The sequence below is a fragment of the Gracilinanus agilis genome, chromosome 4 (genome assembly GCF_016433145.1).
Source record: "Gracilinanus agilis isolate LMUSP501 chromosome 4, AgileGrace, whole genome shotgun sequence".
In the NCBI taxonomy this organism is placed as follows: Eukaryota; Metazoa; Chordata; class Mammalia; order Didelphimorphia; family Didelphidae; genus Gracilinanus; species Gracilinanus agilis.
Window position 1 is genome coordinate 18,596,982 of NC_058133.1, and position 21,459 is coordinate 18,618,440.

The 21,459-nt window shown below is 40.0% G+C and overlaps 1 protein-coding gene across 1 annotated transcript in view; it reads right to left on the bottom strand.

Moving 5' to 3' along the window:
- Positions 1 to 21,459, bottom strand: part of FGGY (FGGY carbohydrate kinase domain containing) — a 572,506-nt gene that overhangs the window by 100,552 nt on the left and 450,495 nt on the right. Inside the window, exons 10-11 of the mRNA XM_044673617.1 lie at positions 15,605 to 15,666; positions 3,124 to 3,271 (exon numbers count right to left, since the gene is read on the bottom strand). Of these exons, the coding sequence (XP_044529552.1) occupies positions 3,124 to 3,271; positions 15,605 to 15,666 (210 nt within the window). The remainder of the gene's footprint in view (positions 1 to 3,123; positions 3,272 to 15,604; positions 15,667 to 21,459) is intronic.

Consider the following 21,459-nt stretch of genomic DNA (forward strand, 5'->3'; position numbering starts at 1 on the left):
CTTCTTGGTTCTCTCATTCATTATCCTTTGAATATAAGAATGTAAGGTCCATGAAGGGAGGGACACTTTCTTCTTTGCTTTCTACCTTCATAGATAGTCAGCAATCAATCAGTTAATCAAGGAATCAACCAGTAAGCATAGATTATTCCTTTATGATAAATATTTGTTAAATTATAGGGTATCCTGTATTTTTCCAACTTATTACACTTATGAGCTGCCCAAGAATGTCAAGAGTCTTCACTTGGCAATGCATAAATTCATTCAATTTTTGGTATTATGTCTTTCCTTTAAATCAGTGATTCCCAAAGTGGGCGCTACTGCCCCCTGCTGGGTACTGCAATGATCCAGGGAGGCGGTGATGGCCACAAGTGCATTTATCTTTCCTATTAATTGCTGTTAAAATTAAAAAAAAATGATTTCCAGGGAGCTAAGTAATTTTTTTTCTGGAAAGGGGGCAGTAGGCCAAAAAAGTTTGGGAACCCCTGCTTTAAATTGTCTTAGGACAGAACTTCTGTCTTACCACAACCATTAGTACAAGACATCTGGCTCTATAGACAGTGCTAATCCCACCAGCTGAAATCAGTGGAGGTGCCCCCACCTCTTTCTCCAACCACTCCTCCCTCGTACCACAGGCCATTTGAGAAAGGCATCCATGTGTCATCAGAGGCTTAGCTCCTTTGGCCAAATAATGCAATTTCTGAATCATCCTCTTTTGTCTATTTTCTCATTGTGAATCTGTTCCACTGGAATTTAAAGTCTGACTACTTCCTACCTGTACAGACTTTGTGTACTTTATCCTTCCCTCCCACTCTAAGAAAAAAAACACTCCACAGAACCAGGAAGACTGACTTCCTTTCTGCAATATGCACAAGATTCTCCATTTCCTATCTCTGTGCCTTTGCAGTGGTTGTTCCCTCTAGGGTTGGAATGCTTTCCCTCCTCATCTTCATCTTTTAGAATCCCTTTGTTATTTTCATTCAGTTGAGTCTGATTCTTTGTGACCTCATATGGGGACCCAACTGTTCATAGGGTTTCTTGGTAAAGACACTAGAGTGGTTTCCCATTCCATTCTCCAGTGATTTAAGGAAAACAGAGGTTAAGTGACTTGTCCAGGATCACACAAATTAGTATGTGTTTGAGGCTATATTTGAACTCAGGTCTTTTTGACTCCATATCTCTACTCTAGCTACTGAACCATCTAGCTACCCCCATAGAATCTCCATCTTTCTTTAGGACTCAGTTCAAATTCTACATTCTCTAGGAGACTTCTCCTAGGTTATCTTTCATCTATTCTGTATGGATCCATTATGGATCTCTTTATGCATATGCCTTCTCCTTTTGAAGGAAATCTCCTTGAGGGCAGGAATTACTTCTATTTTCGCCTTTTCCTTGTCAAAATTTAGGGACTGGCACACAAGAACTACTTAATCAATGCTTGTTCATTGACTGATGGACCACTGCCTCTAAAATGATTAAATCACAATTTAATTCTCATCAGAATTGTCTATATAGATGTGATGGAGGTAGAGATGTGGACTCATAATTGAATCACTGTAAAGGAACTCTCAGTGTGTAAACTTTCCCTGTGGACCTAGAGAAAGCATGGCATGACGAGTAGAAGGCAAATCTTAGCCTTTAGAGGAGCCAGATTGAAACCCTAATAAACATGTGTGTTCCTTGGGGCAGTCATGTAAACTTTTTGGACCCAGTTTCTTAATTTGCAAAATGATTGGATTGGACCAGAAGATTCTTAATCTGGGAATGGTGAGTTTTTTTTTTTAATTTTGATGAATGTATTTCAGTAGAACTAGTTTCCTTTGTAATCCCATGTATTTTATGAATTAAAAATATGATTTTAGGAAGGGCTTCACAGACTTCATCAGAACCACTTAAGGGGTTCATGATACAAAGAATCCTTATGGTAAATGAATTGTAAAGTGTGAGGCAGTGAAAATAATCCTGAACTTGGAATCACAGAATATGAGTTCGAATATTAGATTGAACACTTACTATAGGACCATAGTATTTTACTCAACCTTCTCAATTTCTTCATCTAGAAAATAAGAAGCTTGGGCAAGATGCTGTCTTAAATTTCTAAATCTATGATTCCAGGTCTTGAAGAGTCAATTTGAAGAGGTACTGTGGTATGGTAGGAAAAAAAAAAACTGGATTGGAGGGGAGTAGTGGTCAAAAGACCTAGGTTTAAATTTCCAGGTTTGTTGCTTACTATCTGTGTGGTCTTGGGCAAGTCCTTTTCCTCCTCTGGGACTTATTTTCCTTATCTGAAACATGAGGCCATTGGAGTAGGATGACCCAAGTTCTGGGAACTCACTGGCAATAATTCTCTGTTTTCCAAAAAAAGACTGATTGCTTAAGAGATGTGGTGCTAAGCTTGGAGTCACACATCCAACCACTGACACTTAGCTATGGGACCCTGACAAGTCCCTTCCCTTTCCTGACACTCCACATCCCTTCTGTCCCATGAGAGAGTTGTTCCAGATGACCCTTATCAGGTCCCTTGTAGCGTGTCTCTATGAACCTATGCTGTATGCCCTTGTCCCAAGTCACCGAGCCAGAGAGTCACAGAAGAGGCCAGGTCCTAACACGGTCTCCTTGCTTCTCTGAACCTCCCTCCCTCTCTTCTTCAGCACTTTCGTTCCACACTTGCCCCTGGTGAGGGGCTCTGACTCTTGGACTGGAGTTCCAGATTGATGTCCAGCTGTGCTAAGTGAGAACATGGGAGACACAATTTATATGGCACAGCCTAGCTTTGGGGTGGGAAATATTACTTAGAAAACCCCCAAGATATTTCAAGCAACAACAACAACAAAAAAAAAAAAAACAAACAATGACTGAGAAATGGGGCTCAGAGTTTTCAGCAAGTAAGTCTCTGGGAGAATCAGCAGTTGTAGAGGGCCAGAAACAGCCTGTTTAGGGGTCTGGTCTTGGCTCAGAAACGCTGGGAACGTTAGGAGAAGACGACAATAAGGACGCATCGCCCAGAACCTCAGCGGCTGATGGACGCTCATCTCTTCCATCTCCATCCCTAACACGGCTCCATCCGGGCTTCCTCCCACTTTAGTCTGTCCCTGCCTTTTTGCACCAAGGCAGGCTGGTACTCACCATGCCCTTCAGTGTCAGGTCTGCTAAGGGAGATCGGTTGCCGTGGAAATCTGGCCAAACGTGTAAATCAGCAGTGAGGAAACCCACAGGCAGAGACTTCTTAATGGAATCCAGGTGACTATTCAAATATGTATAGATGCTTTGGAATCTGGAAAACAAAGTCCATTTTTTTTTTTGGTCCATGAAGGTGGGGAAGTCAACAGTTCAGTGAGCAGAAAACATTTCAACTTCTATGTCAAAGGCAGCAGTTTGGTGAGAGACCTCCCAAAGTGGAAGACGGTACAAGTTGTAACCTAAGTCAAGAGAAAATGACTTTATTGCTAGGTGCTACAGATGGCCTCTGGAAAGCATATGGCACTAGGAATGTGGGGAAGAAAATGTCAGTTCCCATGCTGAGCACCGGGATTAGACTGCAGTAGGGAAGGTCCAGGAGGAGGGGAGCCGGAGGGTGGGAAGGAATGTTGGATTCTGGGAAGGAACAAATGAAGAAAAAAACCCAACGTTGTTTTTATTAGGTGCTTACTAGGTTCAAAGCCCAGAGCTAAGCACTAGGGGTATAAACAGGAAGGGCAACCATGCTTTCAAGAAGTTCACTTCTAATGGAGGAGAGAACAAACCCATTCCTTTTGAGCTGCAAGTCCAGTAGAAAGGTCCCATGGTTCTGAGGGTGTAGTAACGAAGCGATAGGCATTGGGCTGGAAATGAGGAGATTATAACCACAGAATCACTGATTTTGAGAGTTGGAAGAGACCTGAGTCCATTTGGTCCAATCCACAGTGGAACAAAATTTGGTTTCTCCGGAGTGGTCCTTTCCTTTCCCAAGTATGCTGAAGAGTGTTAACACTGGAGTCAGAACAGCTGGTTTCAAATCCTATCCCTGATGCCCACTGCCTGAGAGACCTGACACAAGTCCTTTCTCTTATGAACAAGTCAACTTGCCCAGCTTAGTTTCCTCATCTGCAACATGTGGAGTTTAAGCGATGGCTTCTGGGTCCCTTCCCGACTCTAATTCTCTTATCTTATGGCTTTCAAGTAGAAACTGGAAAGGACCTCAAGAAGCCATCAGGTCCACTTCCCTGCCCATTTTACAGATGGGGCAACAGTGGCCAAGAAAGGTTAAATGATTGACTTGCTTAGGGTCACAGAGACAGGAGGGATCAAAGGCAGGATTTGAAAGCAGACATCCAAACCTCAAGATTCCCCTCGTTTCCTCTATGGCACTGTCTTCATGTCTGGAGAAGGGAAATTCCTTCTCTCTAGAGGCAGCTGCTTCCAGATTGAAGAGCTCTAAATCCTTAGGAAGCTTTCTGGACATCAAACCTAAATTTGCTTCTTTGCTTCTCACTGAATTCTGGGTACAAGCACAATGGAATCCCTCTATCCTTGGATCCTCCCTCATAATCTCAGCGACAGCTGGCATTTACATTTTAGTTCAAAGTCTGCAAAGACCTCTAAGTACATTATTTCATTTTAACCTCGCAGCTACCCTGAGAGGAAGATACCAGTTTGTCATTTTAAAGTTAAAAACAAAATGGAGATTGAGAAAAGTGAATCTGTTCAGGATGACACATCAAGGTCATAACAAAGTTGGGATCCGAACCTGGGTCTTCCAGACACCACTCCCACCATTCTATCCATCACCCCACCATTCATCTCACTACTCAGAGATGGTGATCTTGACCATCTAAAGTCTTTTTTTTTTCCAGGCAACACATCTAACCAGTCCTTACGGATCATGAATCTTCTTCACTGTCCCACCTCCAATCCCTCGCTCTTCATTAGAGGTTGTAAAGACTTGGAAATCAGAAACTAACTGTGCTCTGGCCAGAGCTATGTACTTTTGGGAAAATCCCTTCATTTTTTTGGAACCTCAATGACTTCATCTGTAAAATGGGATTATACTACGTCTCTTTACATCTTTGACCTTGAATATGTCTTTAAAAAGGTTTTTTTTTTAGCTTGGCACATAGTGTTTAATAAATGTTTGTTGATTGATCTGAAAGGGTAGTTGATATTTTAATTATATGTGAATATATTACAGTGACAATATATTAAGTAGATTATAAAAGATTAATCTATTGATTGGTTTCAATAGTTCATATTTATCAAGGGCTTGAAGTTTAGAAGACACATTTTTCTGAACAGCACTGTAAAGCCAACACTCTTATTTTTTCCCTTTTTACCTTTTGGCACAATATTGTATAGGTTAGATTAGATGACCTTTCAAATTTTTTCCAACTCTGAGAAGCAGAGAGTCTATGGTTGGGAAAACTGAGGCACAGACAAATGAAGGGACTTATCCATGGTTACCCAGCTCATAAATGGCAGATCTGAAACTAAATTTAGACTTTCTGACTCAGTTTCCCTTGTCCTTTGTTACCCTGACTCCAGGTTATGCCACATGCTTGCTGTGTGACTTTGGAGACATTATTTAATTACTCTTGATCTGAATTTTCTGTTTACAAAAGTAAGGGGATGAAAAGAGAGCTATGGTGGAAAGAACACTTCCATAGAGTCAAAGATGATGGGTTCAAATTCTACCTTTACCACTTAATACCTGGATGACCTTGGACAAATCACTGAATATCTTGGGGCTTCAATTTTCTTAAGCATAAAAAGAGGAGGTCAGTTCCTGGTTCCTTCAATTTTAGATCTCTGACTATTTAAATGACTTATGTCCCTTCCTGGTCTAAAATTCTCATCTTAGACATTATAGGGAGGACATTAATGCCATGTCCTATTGTCACTACTTTTAGTCTCCTCCTAATGGCCTATTTATGGAGCTACCCTGTATAAACCATTTAAGGTAAAAAATGAAAAAAAAGGAAGAGATCAAGTGTACCTCAGGGCAGGGAAGTAATGAACCTGATGCCATCCTAGGTTTTTTGAAGTATTTGGAAAGAGATTAGTGATGTGAATGTCTTTTGTAAAGCCCCCTTCCCCAGCTAGCCCTATTTATCTCACACATTAATGTCCATTTCCTTTCATTAAAAGTGTCATGAGGCACATTTAGGATGAATCAGGGGCCATTGCAAAATGACAAGGGAATGGTCTAAGTTGTCAATGATTGTAAATTATTGGTGTAGGTCTCCAAGACTTATTTATTTCAATGGCTGTAGAACTATGAGGATTTAGTGTCAACTAGCTGTGATGCCTCGAACTCGCTCTGCACCTCATTTCCTGGATGATAAGAGAAGGTAGTTGGACTAGATGGTTGCTGATGACCTTTCGGCTCCAATTTATTACATTCTACGATTTCTCCCAGCCTGACATTCTGTGATCTTTAAGGGCTCTCCCAACTCTGACAATGGGAATTCTAAGATCTCTTCCAGCTCTGTCCTTTTTTGTCCTAAAGACTGATCTAGCTCTAACATTCTAGAATCTCCCAGGGTCCTCCCAGTTCTAACATTCTCTCTTCTAAGAGAGTCTGTTCAGCTCTGACATGAAAGGTTCTCGGATCCCTTCCTGCTCTGATATTATTAATCCAGCAGTCAACAAACACTTATTTAACAATGACTGTGTGCCAAGTGCTGTGCTAGGCTACAATTTTTTAAAATTGTTCTTGAGTTGCTCACATGCTGATGGAGAAGGCAACATGCAAACTACTATGGCCATAGGAGAAAAGACAGTAGAAACGGGATGTAATCTCAGAGGGAAGGCATTCGGGTGGGGAACCAGAAAAAGCTTCCTGTAAAAGGGAGAATGAATCTGAATTTTGAAGGAAGCCAAGAAGTGGAGGTGAGGAGGGAGACCGTTCCATCATGGCAAACAGTCAGTACCAAGGCATGGAGATAGATGATGGATCCACAAATGGACAGATCCTCTCAGAGGCAAGCAAAGTGTTTTGAAGAGTAGACAGGGAAGCAGAGGTCCAGTTGAAAGGCTCTATTCTAAGCAGCCTTCTAGTTCTTACATTTTAGATCTTCATTTTGTTCTCAGCACAACCTGTGTTTGAAAGTTCCTTCCAGCTCTGGAGTTCCACATCCTAACATATATTTTACTATACAGTCTATGCCCTAATGAGTGGGTTCTGGCATTTGATGCTCTATAGACCGACCCTTCGAGTTCTGATGGCCCATGATTTTGGGAAAGCTGGGGAAGAAAAGGAGGAAGCCTGTGCCATCTGAGGTAGGAGTAGGAGAGGAACAAACTGGGTAGTTATGTGTGGTCTCCCTTTTTACTTCAGTCTAGATGCGACCAATATCACCATGAAAGCCTCAAATCGAGCCAGATACCAAGAGTCAGGGACAGCCTAATAACCTTCCATTTCAAAATGGCATAAATGCTTCTAAGACAAGGAATTCCCTTCCCTCCTAGAGCTTTGGCTTCTCTTCCTGGCCCCTTCCTTTTCTCCTCTCTCTCACCCTCTTTCCTTTTCTCTCCTCCTGCCTTTTTCTTTTTCTCTCTCTCCCTCCCTTTCTCTCTTTTTCTCCCTCCCTCATTTTTTTCTCTCTTTCTCCCGTCTCCTCCCCCTTTCTCCTTCTCTTTCTTTCTCTTGCCCTATCATAAATAGCTCACTTAAAAATCTTTTCATTCTGTCTCCTCAGGAATCTCAAAGTAGGGCATTTGGTTTCAAGCATCTGGGTCAATAACAGAATCTCACTCTAATTACTATTGATTGGCCATTGTCTCGTTTACTGTAGGTCCAAACAGTGATATTCATTTAGCTTTCCCATCCATAGTCAATCATGCACTAATGAGATCCCTAAGGGAACTTGACATGTGCTTTACCCCTTTGACTTCTGACCTCCTCACAGCTGCATATTTATACTTTGAACCAAACCATTCAACTCCATATTTTTTCAATTATACCTAACCATGTGTGCTATCTGAGTCGATCACTCAAAATGAAGTGCACTTGGAAGGCATTAAAGTAACTAATTCATGTCATTATTCACATAATTTTACCCTTGCGTTATGCCTTCTTGGGGCTGAACTAAGGAGGATTTTGAATGCTTTTCGTATGGTGACCATCCATCCTTCATCTAGATATTGAGAGGTAGAAATAGCTAGTCCCAGAATTATGGCTCTGAGGTGGAGATAAGCAATCCTGACTGTTGTGTGGCTGTGTAAAGGCCCTTCACTTCCTCGATTCCTCAGTTTCCTCATCTGTTCAATGAGGTCATTGGGCTTGACCGTTGAGATCCCTTCCAGTTCTAAGAGGATGATCTTGCAAGCCAGAATGGAAGCAAATGGAGGGCACACAGGAGAAGTATTGGACAAATCTCCTTTGTTATCATTTTCCTTTTTGTACGAATAAACTGAGGCATAGAAAGGGAGAGTGACTTCCCTACTTCTGTGAAGTCAGTAAGTTGTATGCTTGGGTCTTAAACTCAATTTCTGAGACCAAGAGAGATGGGTCTCGCTGGCCAAAGGCTGCACCATCTGGCACAGAGAATGAGAGAACCGAGGCAGAGAAACTCCTCAAAGAAGACAAGGCTTACAGGGTGTTGTGTAAGCATTAAAGACCTCGATCCCACCTGAGCTACCACTTTTATTACCATGATACTGCAAAACTTCATAATATTCTCAGAAGCATTGCTACCAAGAAAAGTAAAACTGACCAGCGTACGATTTACTAAAGCAGCCCTCTGGATACATTTATCAACAAATGCGAAGGTTTTTGGTGCTTGGAGTTATCTGAAATGGAGCTGTCTGAAAAATTCAGAAAACTCCATTGATGGTGGCAAATTAGTGAGACACTGTAATGTTCTACAAAAGGAAGGAAGGAAGGAAAGAAAGAAGAGAGGAAAAAGGGAAGGGAGAGAAGGAGGGAAGGAAGGAAGGAAGGAAGAAATGAACAAAGAACTGAAGGAAGGAGGGAAGGAAGGGTGGAGGAAGGAATTCCTTATTCTAACAACTGGAAGCTGACTGTCTTCCTGAGCAGAACCCAAGAGTCTCAGAATCTCGTTCTCCTTTTCCCCAACAATTTACACAGGTCTATTACATGTTGGGAAGATTTCTAGACATGGAATCAAGGGATTTAAGTTTAAGTCCCAGGTATTCCAAATAGTGCTCTACTCCTCAATTTATTCCTAAATCGAGAACAATAATATTCGTATAACTTACTTCAGATCAACAAATGTTTGTTATTCATACCAGACTGCATGCACTCTGGTCATCCTCCTTATTTGCCTCCTACCCAACCTTGCATTCTTCCCCTGGATCTCCTGGGTCCAATAATTGAGTATTTATCTCATCTTGTCCCAAGCCAGGCCTTCATTCCACTTCCCAGGCATCTCTATACAGCATTCCATAGTCTTCATGTAAACCTTCTTTCTAGTTCAAACTTATGTATTGTTTTTCCTACAGGGGTTGTCTTATTTTATTCTATTTGCAAAATCAGCATTTCATGTAACTATCTATCTGTCAGTCTATCTATCTCTCTATCTTCTATCTGTCTATCTCTGTTCTATCTCTGGCTATCTTCTATCTGTCTATCTATCTTATTTATCTATATCTTTCTGTCTGTCTGACTGGATATATTATCTCTCTATCATCTATCTATCTGTCTACCTGTGTGCCTATCTATCTATCCATCCATCTATCTATCTGTCTGCTTGGCTACCTCTCTTTGTCTCTCTGTTTCTGTAAAATGAAGGTTCTGGGCTTGATTGACTTTAAGGTCCCTTCCAGTTCTAAGCCTATGATTCTAGAGCTGCCCCAGCATAGAATGGGGAAGAAGAAATAGTAGACCAGATTATAGGGGAGGGCAGTCTAAGCAACAGGAAATGAGGATAGTTAGACCTTTCACAATGGGCCAAAGTTAGCAGAAAGAAAAAAAGAATGATGCCAGGGAGAAGAAAGTGGCAAAGGGGAAGAGGCCAAACTGGCTGGACTGAGAAATGCAGTAAGTCCAGGAGCCAACAGTAGTGACCCCAAGTGATAATGCTGTCTGGTAATCCACATAAAGTCAGTCAAAGAAAAACCAGAAAAATGGATTCAAAGAAAAAAGGCAAAACTAGGTATCATTTTAAGGGATAAAGAAATAGAGAGAAACTTCACTCTGCTTAAAAAAAAAAGGAGGGGAGTCTGTGGTAAGATAACATTGAAATGAAGGCTTCTGAGGGGCAGCTAGGTGGCTCAGTGAACTGAGAGCCAGGTCTGGAGTTGGGAGGACCTGTGTTCAAGTTTGTATTCAGACACTTCCGGGCTGAGTGACCCTAGGCAAGTCACTTAAGTCCATTTTCCTAGCCTTTGCCCTTCTGTCTTAGTGCTGTTACTAGGACAGGAAGTAAGGATTAAAAGAAAAAGTGCATTTGAGGCATTAGCTGAAGTACTTTCTTCTCCAGTGCCTTCACCCAAAACAATGGATCTATGAAAATTTCTCTCTAACAGAGCCTTAATCTGAAATGTTTCCTCACTTTATCAATTTGCCTTTGGTGTCTTCTATCCCTTTCCTCACACCCTGCCCCCACTGATTCCGGGAGATATTTCTAATTTTTCTGACAGTGAATTCTGGAGAATCAGAAGGGCCTGAAGTTCTAAACTGGAGTAATGGAACAACCCAGTAAAAACTGAAATATCCAGATGCTTAGGGTTTTTGTGAGGGGTATTTCCAGTGGGTGTGCCCATCACATTTATTTGTTTATTTATCCATTCGTCAACCCATCCACCCATTCATTTATTCATTTATTTATTTATTTACGTATTCATCTGCTTATTCATTTATTTATTTATTTATCCGTTCATTTATTTAATTATTTATTCGCCTGCTTGTTCATTAATTTAATTTATTTATTTTCCTTTTCCTTTTCTTTTTTTAAATTATTTACTTATATTATTTATTTGTTATTAATTTATTACAGAAAGCATTTCACTAGTGGCTGCTTCCTCAAAAGGATTACAGCAAAGAAAACGCAGAAAATATTCTGTCTCTTTGTCAATATAGTTCTCAGGAGTTTGAGTTAGTGCCTGAGTTTGGCGAGGAGTCATTCATGGGACGTCTGTAGCAGTGCACAGTTAGTATGACAGTCAGTAAATATCGAAGACTGGAGATGAATTGGTGGGGTGGGGGGGCTGCCCTTTGTAGCCTAAACCCTGATAATACCTCACTGTGGTGCTCTGGAATCGAATCGAAGACTCTGTGAGTCTTCTGTGGAAGGAAGCCATGCAAGCTTTGGAGGACCTCCGTTATTTCCCTTATTGCCAAGGAGTACATGAAACTATGAAGGGTTAATAGTGTGGAAGGATGAAAATTCATTCATTATCCCTAAACCTTCTTTCAGCAATATGGACTGGAGGTACAGATCGCTTTTAAAGTTCTCCATCTTTTCCTTCCTCTCTGAGAGTGGGATGAAGAAGCAGCCAAAGGGCCAATCCACCTACTGGACATCACCAAGGAGCTTAGTGGCAGGTGGGATGTGCTATCATGTCTCTCTCTGCCTACTAAAACAAAGAGCGATGCTTTTTGAAATTAGAGATTTCAATGCACCTTAATGTTGACTCTAATGCTGAGCTGGCTTGAGGAAGCCTGGGCTCTAACCTTTGATCCACCAAGAAAAGTCTGTGAGGTTTAAGGAGTCCTTTAGTTACTTTGGGTTTCAGTTTATCCATCTGTAAAAGGAAGAGTTCAGGACAAACAGAATCTAAGTTCTCTTCTAGATCGAATACTCTACATTCCACAATTCTTTGTTCTAAGGTCTCTTTTAGGCTTGATGTTGTTCAGTCGAAGACCCTACTACTATTCTGAAATTTTCTGTTCTAAGGTTCCTTCCAGTTTTGACAATGTTTGTGTTCCAACATTCTATATTCTAAGTTCCCTTTAAAGTTCTAACATCCTTTGATTCTATAAGGATGGAGGGAGGAAAGAACATTTTTAAGCACCTACCATATATCATATGCACCAGGTAGTCTTTGAAATGATTTATAGTGATCATTTCCCCAAAGCCCTGGGAGAGGGGTGCTATTGTTATATCCATTTTACAGACAAGGATACTGAGGCAGACAGAGGTTAAGAGATTTTCCCAGGGTCACATTATTACTAAATATCCGAGGCTGGATTTGAACTTGGGTCTTCCTGAGCCCAGGTCCAGTGGTCCCTCCGCTATACCAACTAACAGGAACTTTTCACAAAGATAGTAAAGAAAGAAAAACAAGAGAAAACAGACCCAACAACCAGAAATATGATATGAGTCATTTACATTACATATTAGCATTCTTACTACAAATAACAACAGTAACATGGACCCCAGCAATAATAAAATGATAATAGAAGAGGAAGAGGAAGATGATGAAAAAGGCGAAAAAGAGGGAGAACTCAAATTTACACAGTACTTTCAGGTTTTCAGAGTGTTCTGCCTATGTAACCTGTTGATCCTCATCCTTGTATTTGGTGTAGTCGTTACTCTTATTTTTCAGATGGGGAAGCTGAGGCTGAAAAGTGTTAAGTGACTTGCCCAAGGTCACACTAAGAGTAAGTTCTAAGGTAGGATTTGAACTGAGGTCTTTGATATCGAGTCTAGCTCTCTATTTGCCAGGCCACGAAGCTTTTTAGATAATCTCTTAGTTTATATGAATATATATTTATAGAATTTAGGGTTATATATATTTAAATTCTGAGATGGGGAGAGCCCAGCTAAGCTACAGTAATTATAAATGTTCTCCTCTTAGTTTGTTAAGATTCAATAATACCCTTTATCATACTGGGATACAATAAAGGCCCCAAAGACCAAAATGGGGTTCATTTGTTACATTCTTAGTAATAACTCATTCCAAGCAGGAATTCTCTCTGCACCTTTCTGACAGGGGGGACAGACTTTACTTGAATAATTTTAGGGATCAGGAACTAATTATGTCATGAGGCAGCTCAGTGCATTTTCAGACCTTCCAGATTGTTAGAATATTTTCCCCCAAACACTGCATCACATCCTTCCCCTTCTGAAACTTCTGCCCAGTGATACTAATTATACCACACAAAGGTGAACCTGTTACTTCTTCCATCTGACAGCCCTTGACAGACTGGGAGAAGGGGATCAAGACCCCTTAACTCTTCTCTAGGTTAAATATTCCAGTGGATTTTTTTTATTATTATCTACCCATGACATAGTTTTCAGACTTCTCGGGAATATCATCTGCAGACTTTATCAAGCTACATCTATTGCTATTCAAGAAAGATGTCAGACAAATAGGATCTCCCACAGGAGATGGGCTGTTGGAGAGCTGTGTGCCATTCTCCCTGTCCGACTCTTCTCTCTTCTCTTTCCCCAAATGCTACCCTGGATCTTGTTCCTACTAATTCCTGCTTAGGTGTTAATAGATAATTCAAGTGCTAGCTGATAAGAGATTACGATGGCATCCTTCCTTGGGTTGGCATCTTTGAAATTTTCAAAGGTGAACCCTTGAAAACCAAATCCTTTAAGTCCTATAGGATTTAGCAGTGTCTGGCACACAGTGGCTGCTTAATAAATGCTAGATGACTGGTTGACCTAAAGGAATGAATCAGTAGGGGATGACTGATAAGGGTTGACATTGACATTTTTGCAGAGTGGGATGTTATCACTTTGTACCACCCAGATATGGGAGAACTCACTGCCTCCTGAGATAGCTCATTCCACTCTGCAAACAGCTGGAATCAAGAATTTTTCCTTTGAACAGTTCTAAATTTCATAAGATCGTAGATATAGAGCTGGAAGGGAGGGAGGAGTCTAACTCTCTCATTTTGTAGAGGATGAAGCTGAAGCCTAGGAAAATTAAGTGGCTTTGAGTCACATAGGTACTAAGTGCCAGGGGTGGATTTGAACCCATGTCCTCTGACTCCACAGTTAATTCTCTCTCCACTCTACCACAACTATTGAATCCTGGCTGAGTTGTGTTCTTCCCCTTATTGGTTCTGTGAGCTTGGTCAAAGCATTTAATCTCCCTGGAGCTCAGTTTCCTCATTTGTCAAATAAAAGAGTTGAGAATAGAAGACACGAGAAAAGAGTAGAGAATAGAAGAAATTCTTCTGGCTCTGAGTTGTTTTTCTGATCCTTGAGTCCTCCCAGCTTTGGGAAGGGAACAGAAGCAGATTAACCTCCTTCCCCCCGCACCTCCCCCCAGCCATTTAGATACTTGAGGGCAGATATCTTTTCTTCTCCAGCCAAATTTTCCCAACTTTTCTATCTGATCATGCCAAAGATCATTGTGATGGCTCTTCACTATCTTATGAACCCTCCTCAGCTTGTCAATGGCCTTCAAATGTGGAGCTAATTCTCTGCAGAGTTTGAAGCTTATAGAAAGCATTTATTATCAGACTTTTCCATCCCTATTGGTTAGTTTTGCTGAATTTTTTCCTCATCTCTCTTTTAATTCTTTGTCATAAGGATTTGCTCATGGGAAAAGGAAACATTGGGAATGTAGGGGATATGGAAATAAAAGTTATCAATAAAAAATATTCTACTACATTGTAAACTCATTGAGGCAGGGATTGTGTTTTATCTCTTCTTGTACCTCTTGGCACATAATAGGCACTTAATAAATATTTACCCTTTGATTAATGATTAATGTAATTTTAAAATGGGGTGGCTAGGTGGCTTAGTAGATTGAGAGTCAGGCCCAGAGATGGGAGGTCCTGGGTTCAAATCTGACCTCAGCCATTTCCTAGCTGTGTGATTCTGGGCAAGTCGCTTAACCCTCATTGCCTCACTCTTACCACACTTCTGACTTGGAACCAACACAAATATTGATTCTAAGACAGAAGGTGAAGGTTTTAATTTTTTTAAATGGGTGCCCAGAACTTAATGAGAGGATCGTGGACCTCATATCTCCTTAAATCAGGTTAGTAGCCAGGATCACATTAATTTACTATTATATGTCTGATACGTTGCACTACTGGATCAAAAGGGGCTTATAGTTCACTAAAACTGTAGATCTCTGGACTTCATTTTAGTCATCTGCCAAAGCCAGGTTTGGACTAAATAATAATATCCAAGGTCTCTTCCTGATCCTAAATTTTGCCCTGATTTCTCATTGGCTACCTTACGAGAGCCCTTTTGGGCTTATCTGGCAACTCTATTCAAGGATCTGCTATAAATCTCTGGCTCCAGAGTATCATTGCTTGAAAAAAAATTACACCAAAATTTAGATGCTGATGAAAGGCAGTATGGGGCAGGGTAAAGAACAATGAACAGAGTCATAAATCTAGGGTCAGTGTCTTATCTCCACCGAGTCATTCCTAAGCCTCAGTTTGTACATCTGTAAAATAGAAATAATCCCTGTCTTATCTATCTCACAGTGGTGAAGGCTGAGAGGATCTCAGAATTCAGAAATGGACAGCAGCTTAAATTCATCTTGTGTCCAAATTTTGCAAGTGAGTAAACTGTAGTCAACGATGGTATCATGACCTGTCAAAGTCTCACATGTAATGACTTTCAGAAACAGGATTCAAACACTCTTAAATCCAGAATACCGGGAATATTAGAAGGCTCAGTTGTAACAAAGTAAATTAAAAAGACGTTATTTTTAACAAAGGCTGTAGGGGAAGAAAAATAAAGGTAGTCACCTGGCAGAAGCCTTTGCTTGCAGTTCAGGGTAGGCAGCATGTCCCTGGACCACATGGTCTATCTGTAAAACCAAGAAATAAAGGTAAATTTATGCCCCTCAAAATGCTTACTATAAGCTTAAGAGAACATTCCTAGGGAAAGAAAAAACAAAACAAAACTGTTTTCTTCTACTTTTCTTCTACCGAGGAATCTGCCAAAAGGGAAATCTTAATTCAGCTGGACTTCAGAATTTTGTAAATGCCTATTCTTGCTCATCTTAGTGGACAGCCTGGTTATTCCCTGTTCATTGCAGCAACATTAACAAAGATCAATCAAACCCATGGCTAACCCCTAAGAATGAAAGGGAGAAGCAGTGGAGCATCTGGAGCCACAAGAAAGCAAGGAGCCTAACGTATAAGCAGCCCTAGATGTGGAGTTCAGAGAACTGGATTCAAATCCTGACTCTTCCACTTTCTAGCTGTTTGACTAGGAGCAAATCACTCTATAAAATAAGAATAATGTTATGTACACTGGCTGAATCCAGGTTTGGGGAGAAAAGGGAACTAGATTATTATTCTATTAGTCATGGCTGCTGAGTCCTGGGTAATATAGCTCAGCAATGGAGGCTATAATGTTTCTCTCTCTTTTTTTTAACCTCTTATCTGTTCTGTCTTAGAATCTATACTAATATTGACTCTAAGGAAGAAGAGCCATAAGGGCTAGGCAATCAGGGTTAAGGGACTTGCTCAGGGTTATACAGTTAGGAAGTGTCTGAGGTCAGATTTGATCCCGGGATCTCCTAACTCCAGTTCTGGCTCTCTGTCCACTGTGCTACTTAGCTGCCCCATGCAGTGATGTTTCAGCCTCTACTTCCATCATACTCATAGAGATAATGAAGTGAAAAAGAAAATATAATGAACAAATTCGGAGCTAGGAGACCAAGGTTCTATTCTACCATGGCCTTTCCATTTGAAATTTGGCACATTCATTCCTTTTTTCATCTGTGCCATAGTTTCCTTGTCTTCATAATTCTATAAAATGAGGAGTCTGACTATATGATCTCTGGGGTCCTTTGCAGCTCTAAATCTATGATCCTATGTCCTTGGGGTCTCTTTTCTCTTCTAAAGTTAGAAAGATCTGAGTTCAAACCCAACCTCAGATAAGTACTACCTGTGTGACCTTGGGCAAGCTAACGTAACCTCTACCTATTTCAGTTTTCTCATCTGTAAAATGGGGCAAGTAGCACTTACTTCCCAGGATGGTTTTGAGGATCAAATGAGATAATAATTGTAAGCACAAAGCTTAACACATAGTAAGAATTACATAAATGTTAATATTATTATTAGCTATCAATCTCTATGCCTTTAGCATATGTTGATCTGCTTTCTATAGCTTTACTTGGGTTCTATATGATTTTTTCCAAGGAATATTCAACTACCATCTACATCATGGATTTTTAACCTGTTGTCCTTGAACTTGTTTAGTATGTGTGTGTATATACTAATACTTTTTTTGGTGGGAAAGAAGTAAAAACAAAAGAGGTGGCTTGTCGAGATCTATTTATCATCTCTGATATGGACGGCTTAGTTGATAAGAAAGTAACGGACATGGGAGACAATCTTGACTGTTAACTCATAGCTGCTTCTCCAAAGTGCCATTGAGTCACAAGTCTATTATATATGAAAATTCAAACTCCCTTTCACCCACAAGCACAGAGAGAGTTTTACAGTTTGTAGACATTGCAATTAACTTAGACAACACATAGAGACCTCAGAAACTTCAAGGTGAAGATAAGAACCAGGCTGGACCTTCAGTTGCGTGACTATCAGCAAGCTAAGTCTGAGAATACTTTTCTCAGGGGCAAAATGTCCCTGCTAAACTAAGGTTTCGGCCTTGAATGTCTAAAACCACTTTTTGTGACCCAGCAGCTGCATTCCTGACCAAAGGGGAGAATGTTAACCTCTTGACTGTTGATTTGCTAAGAGCTTAAAGTATTCTAATAAGGAAAGGTATGAATCATAAAAGGGGTCAAAAAGGGAGTCTCAGATTTTTATCTATTTGAGACTCTTTTTCTCTTATTGGCCTCCCACAGTGGCTATTCATTTTGGAATGGGTAAACACATTGTAGTATATGAATATTGTGGGGTATTATTGAACTCCAAGAAATCCTGAAAAATTTAGGTAAATATAGGAAACCTTGTATGAACAGATACAAAGCGAAGTAAGCAGAACTAGGAAAACAATATAAACAATAATTCTCCCATTCTGTATTTATTCTAAATCATGTATACCTCTGCATATTTATGTCTGTGTACAATCTCCCTTCATAGAACATAAACACCTTGAAAATACCATTGTATGTTTATTTTTGTATCCTCAGGGCTGAAATCAGTACCTGGCATGGGGAAGGGGTTTAATGAGTTCCTATTGATTGATTATTTAGACTAAGTGAGTGTAAACCCCTCAATGTACACAAAAAAAGAAAAGGAAAAAAAGGAAATGAAGGTCTTAGCTTAGAACAAAAGGTCCAATAAGAGATGAGGGAAATTCCTGAATGTTTTCTAGGTAAGGCACATTGAGTGCAAAGTTACGGGGAGAAAGTCATAGTCAAGAAACATGCCACCATCCTGAAGTCAAAGTTCCATGAAGAGAACACTTTCAGAGTGATGATCCCCTTCTCCATACCAATATATGCATTTGGAATAGATTTTTTAAAAAGCTGAAAAAAATCCCACTTAAATAATATGAACCAAAATTAAGGCTCAGCCCTCTAATGCAGCTTTAGAAAGCCAGATGCTTTCTCATCAAAAAGAATGGCAAGAATTGATAGACGTTCTCAGCCCCCAAACAAACAGCATAAAACTTCACAGACATGTTTTTTCTGGGCAAACAGACACCACTTTAAAGAGCTACAGTAAAAGCAGATAATAGGTATGTGTCACTAGACCTAAGAAATGTAACCAAAATTGGCACACTTACCACCTGGAGGCTGTGAAACAGCTAAGATCCACAAATGAAAACAAAAGGGCTTCCATGGGTGAATATCCATTTTAATGCAACCAGCCATAAGTCAACAGAGAAGCATTAGACAAATGGCTGAGATAAGTGAATTTGCTTACAGAAAGGAAAGATTTCTTGATAGCAGTATGAGATAATATCGTTGCTGCCAGAAACTACTGAGAGAGCTTTCTTAAGAAGCTCAGACTTATGGACAATGCAGATTTTCAAAGGAATATAGAAATTTTGCAATATATCATTGTAAGTGACAAAAAAAATATTGGATCTACTGAATGCTTAAAAAGAGATTCATCAGGTAGACAGTTAAGTAGCACAGGAATGTTAACCCTCAGCGATTATGAGAAATCTGTGTCCTACAAATAAGAATCTCCAAATATCCTTGAGAATTCAACAACTGAAATGCACCGAAATGGGATTATCACTGAGAAAATGATTGCTTATAATCACCTGCGCATAATGTGAAGTCATACCAATTTTAGAACAATGTTTTTACTAGACAACACCATACCAAACACTCCTAGCCTCTAAATTATATGAAGAAAAGCTTTATTTACAGGTAGATTTGTAATCTATCTATAAAGACCCAGGAGAAGAAATCAAAAGCATGTGGGAGCAGAAATGAGGTGCTCATCATTGCCATCATCCTCTCTGCTCGTGGAGTTGGCCTGAAAATGCTCCCATTGAATTTACAGAAGATGGGCTTGGACCCCAATGCTTTCATTTGCTGATGAACAACCATCGTTCCATCCACTTGCAGAAGAGATCGCCAGATTCAAAAGAGAGAAGAACGACAATTTCTATCTGAGCTCCATCAAACTTAAAAATAATAGCAGGATGGGACAGCTAGGTGGCTCAGTGGAAAGAACACTAGTCTGGAGATGGGAGGTCCTGGGTCCAAATCTCACCTCAGACACTTCCTAGCTGTGTGACCCTGGGCAAGTCACAACCCCCATTGCCTCACCCTTACCCTCTTCTGCCTTGAAATCAATACACAGTATTGATTCTAAGACAGAAGGTAAGGGTTTATTTAAAAAAAGCTAATAGGAATGAGATGTTGACAATCACAGTAATAATGACTTAATATTTTATATATCTTCTATTTCTATTACATAATAATAACTATTTGTAGAGGGCTTTAAAGTTTGCAACGTACTTCATTTATGCCCATTATTTCATTAGAACCTTCATGTGAAGGAGGCACCAAAGATATCATTATCCTCATCTTATACATGGAGAAGCAAAGGTTGGGGAAAGTTAAATGATTTGACCAGGGTCCCACAGCCAGACAGTGGAGAACCACTGAAGATGATCACACCTTTGAGGTTAGAAAGGATTATATCTAAAGAAGCAATCTCAGAGATGAGCTGCCTCCTGGGACTCAGACTTCAGCCTGTGATTTAATTATGCAGAGTGCTCTCTCTGAGTTCAGCTGACCCAAAGAAACATGAAGGCAGGCTGTCTCTAAAAAGGGCATGGTGCATTAAGATTAACAGCTCAGATTGTACTCAGGACCCCCGTACGAGATACAGAGTTAGGCTAGACTGATATTTATTCCCCCAGATAAGATCCTAGACTGGTAAGAAAGAGATGCAGAAGGAAGTATCAGGGCAGATCTAGACAGATTAGCTGATAGCTTGGTTTATTCTATCCTAAACTCGATTTTTAAAAATTCAGGGAAAAGACAATTTTCTTCTTTCAGAGTTTTCCTAAGCACACATTATGCACCAAATAGGTTCACCTCACAGCAGCTCTGTTCCTTGCTTTCCTGCCTCTACCAAAAATCAAAATGGAAGTTCCAAAAGCAAAAATCTTGTGATCAAAAAATCAAATCTGACAGTCTGCAGAATGTGCAGATGACCAGAGTCAGAAGAGGACCAGAGATGATAGAATATGAGTGTTGAGGGCAGAAACTAAGGCTATTTAACGTGGATGATGATCACAATAGTGAATAAGATGATAACGGTGATGTTGATGAAGATAATCCAATTTACATGAATAGGCAATTTTCAGGTAAAGAAATCAAATGTATCAATAAGCACATGAGAAAGTGTTCCAAATCTCTAATAATTAGAGAAATGCAAATCAAAACAACTCTGAGGTATCACCTCACACCTAGCAGATTGGCTAAAATGAAAGAAGGGGAGAGTAATGAATGCTGGAGGGGATGTGGCAAAATTGGGACATTGATGCATTGCTGGTGGAGTTGTGAACTGATCCAGCCATTCTGGCTGGCAATTTGGAATCATGCTCAAAGGGCTATAAAAGAATGCCTGCCCTTTGATCCAGCCATACCATTGTTGGGTTTGTACCCCAAAGAGATCATAGATAAACAGACTTGTACGAAAATATTCATAGCTGCGCTTTTTGTGGTGGCAACAAATTGGAAAAGGAGGGTATGTCCTTCAATTGGGGAATGGCTGAACAAACTGTGGTATATGCGGGTGATGGAATACTATTGTGCTAAAAGGAATAATAAACTGGAGAAGTTCCAGGCGAACTGGAGAGACCTCCGGGAACTGATGCAGAGCGAAAGGAGCAGAGCCAGAAGAACNCTGCTGCTGGAGGTAAGGAAACCAAACAAAAACCAAACCATCCGAAAGAGGATTGAACTACCTCTGAGAGGCTGAATTCCTTTCTCTAAAGCTCTTCTAGCTGAGGCTGAATGTTATCTCTGTCACTTATGATCTATATGAACTTGGGAAAATCACCGATTATCTTTGGGCCTCAGTTTGTCAAATGTTATTAAAATATATTAATATATTAAAATATAAAAATTAAAATATACTTTGTATATTTTATATACATTATATATAAATATATAATAAAATATTATATATAAAATATGTGCTTATATAAA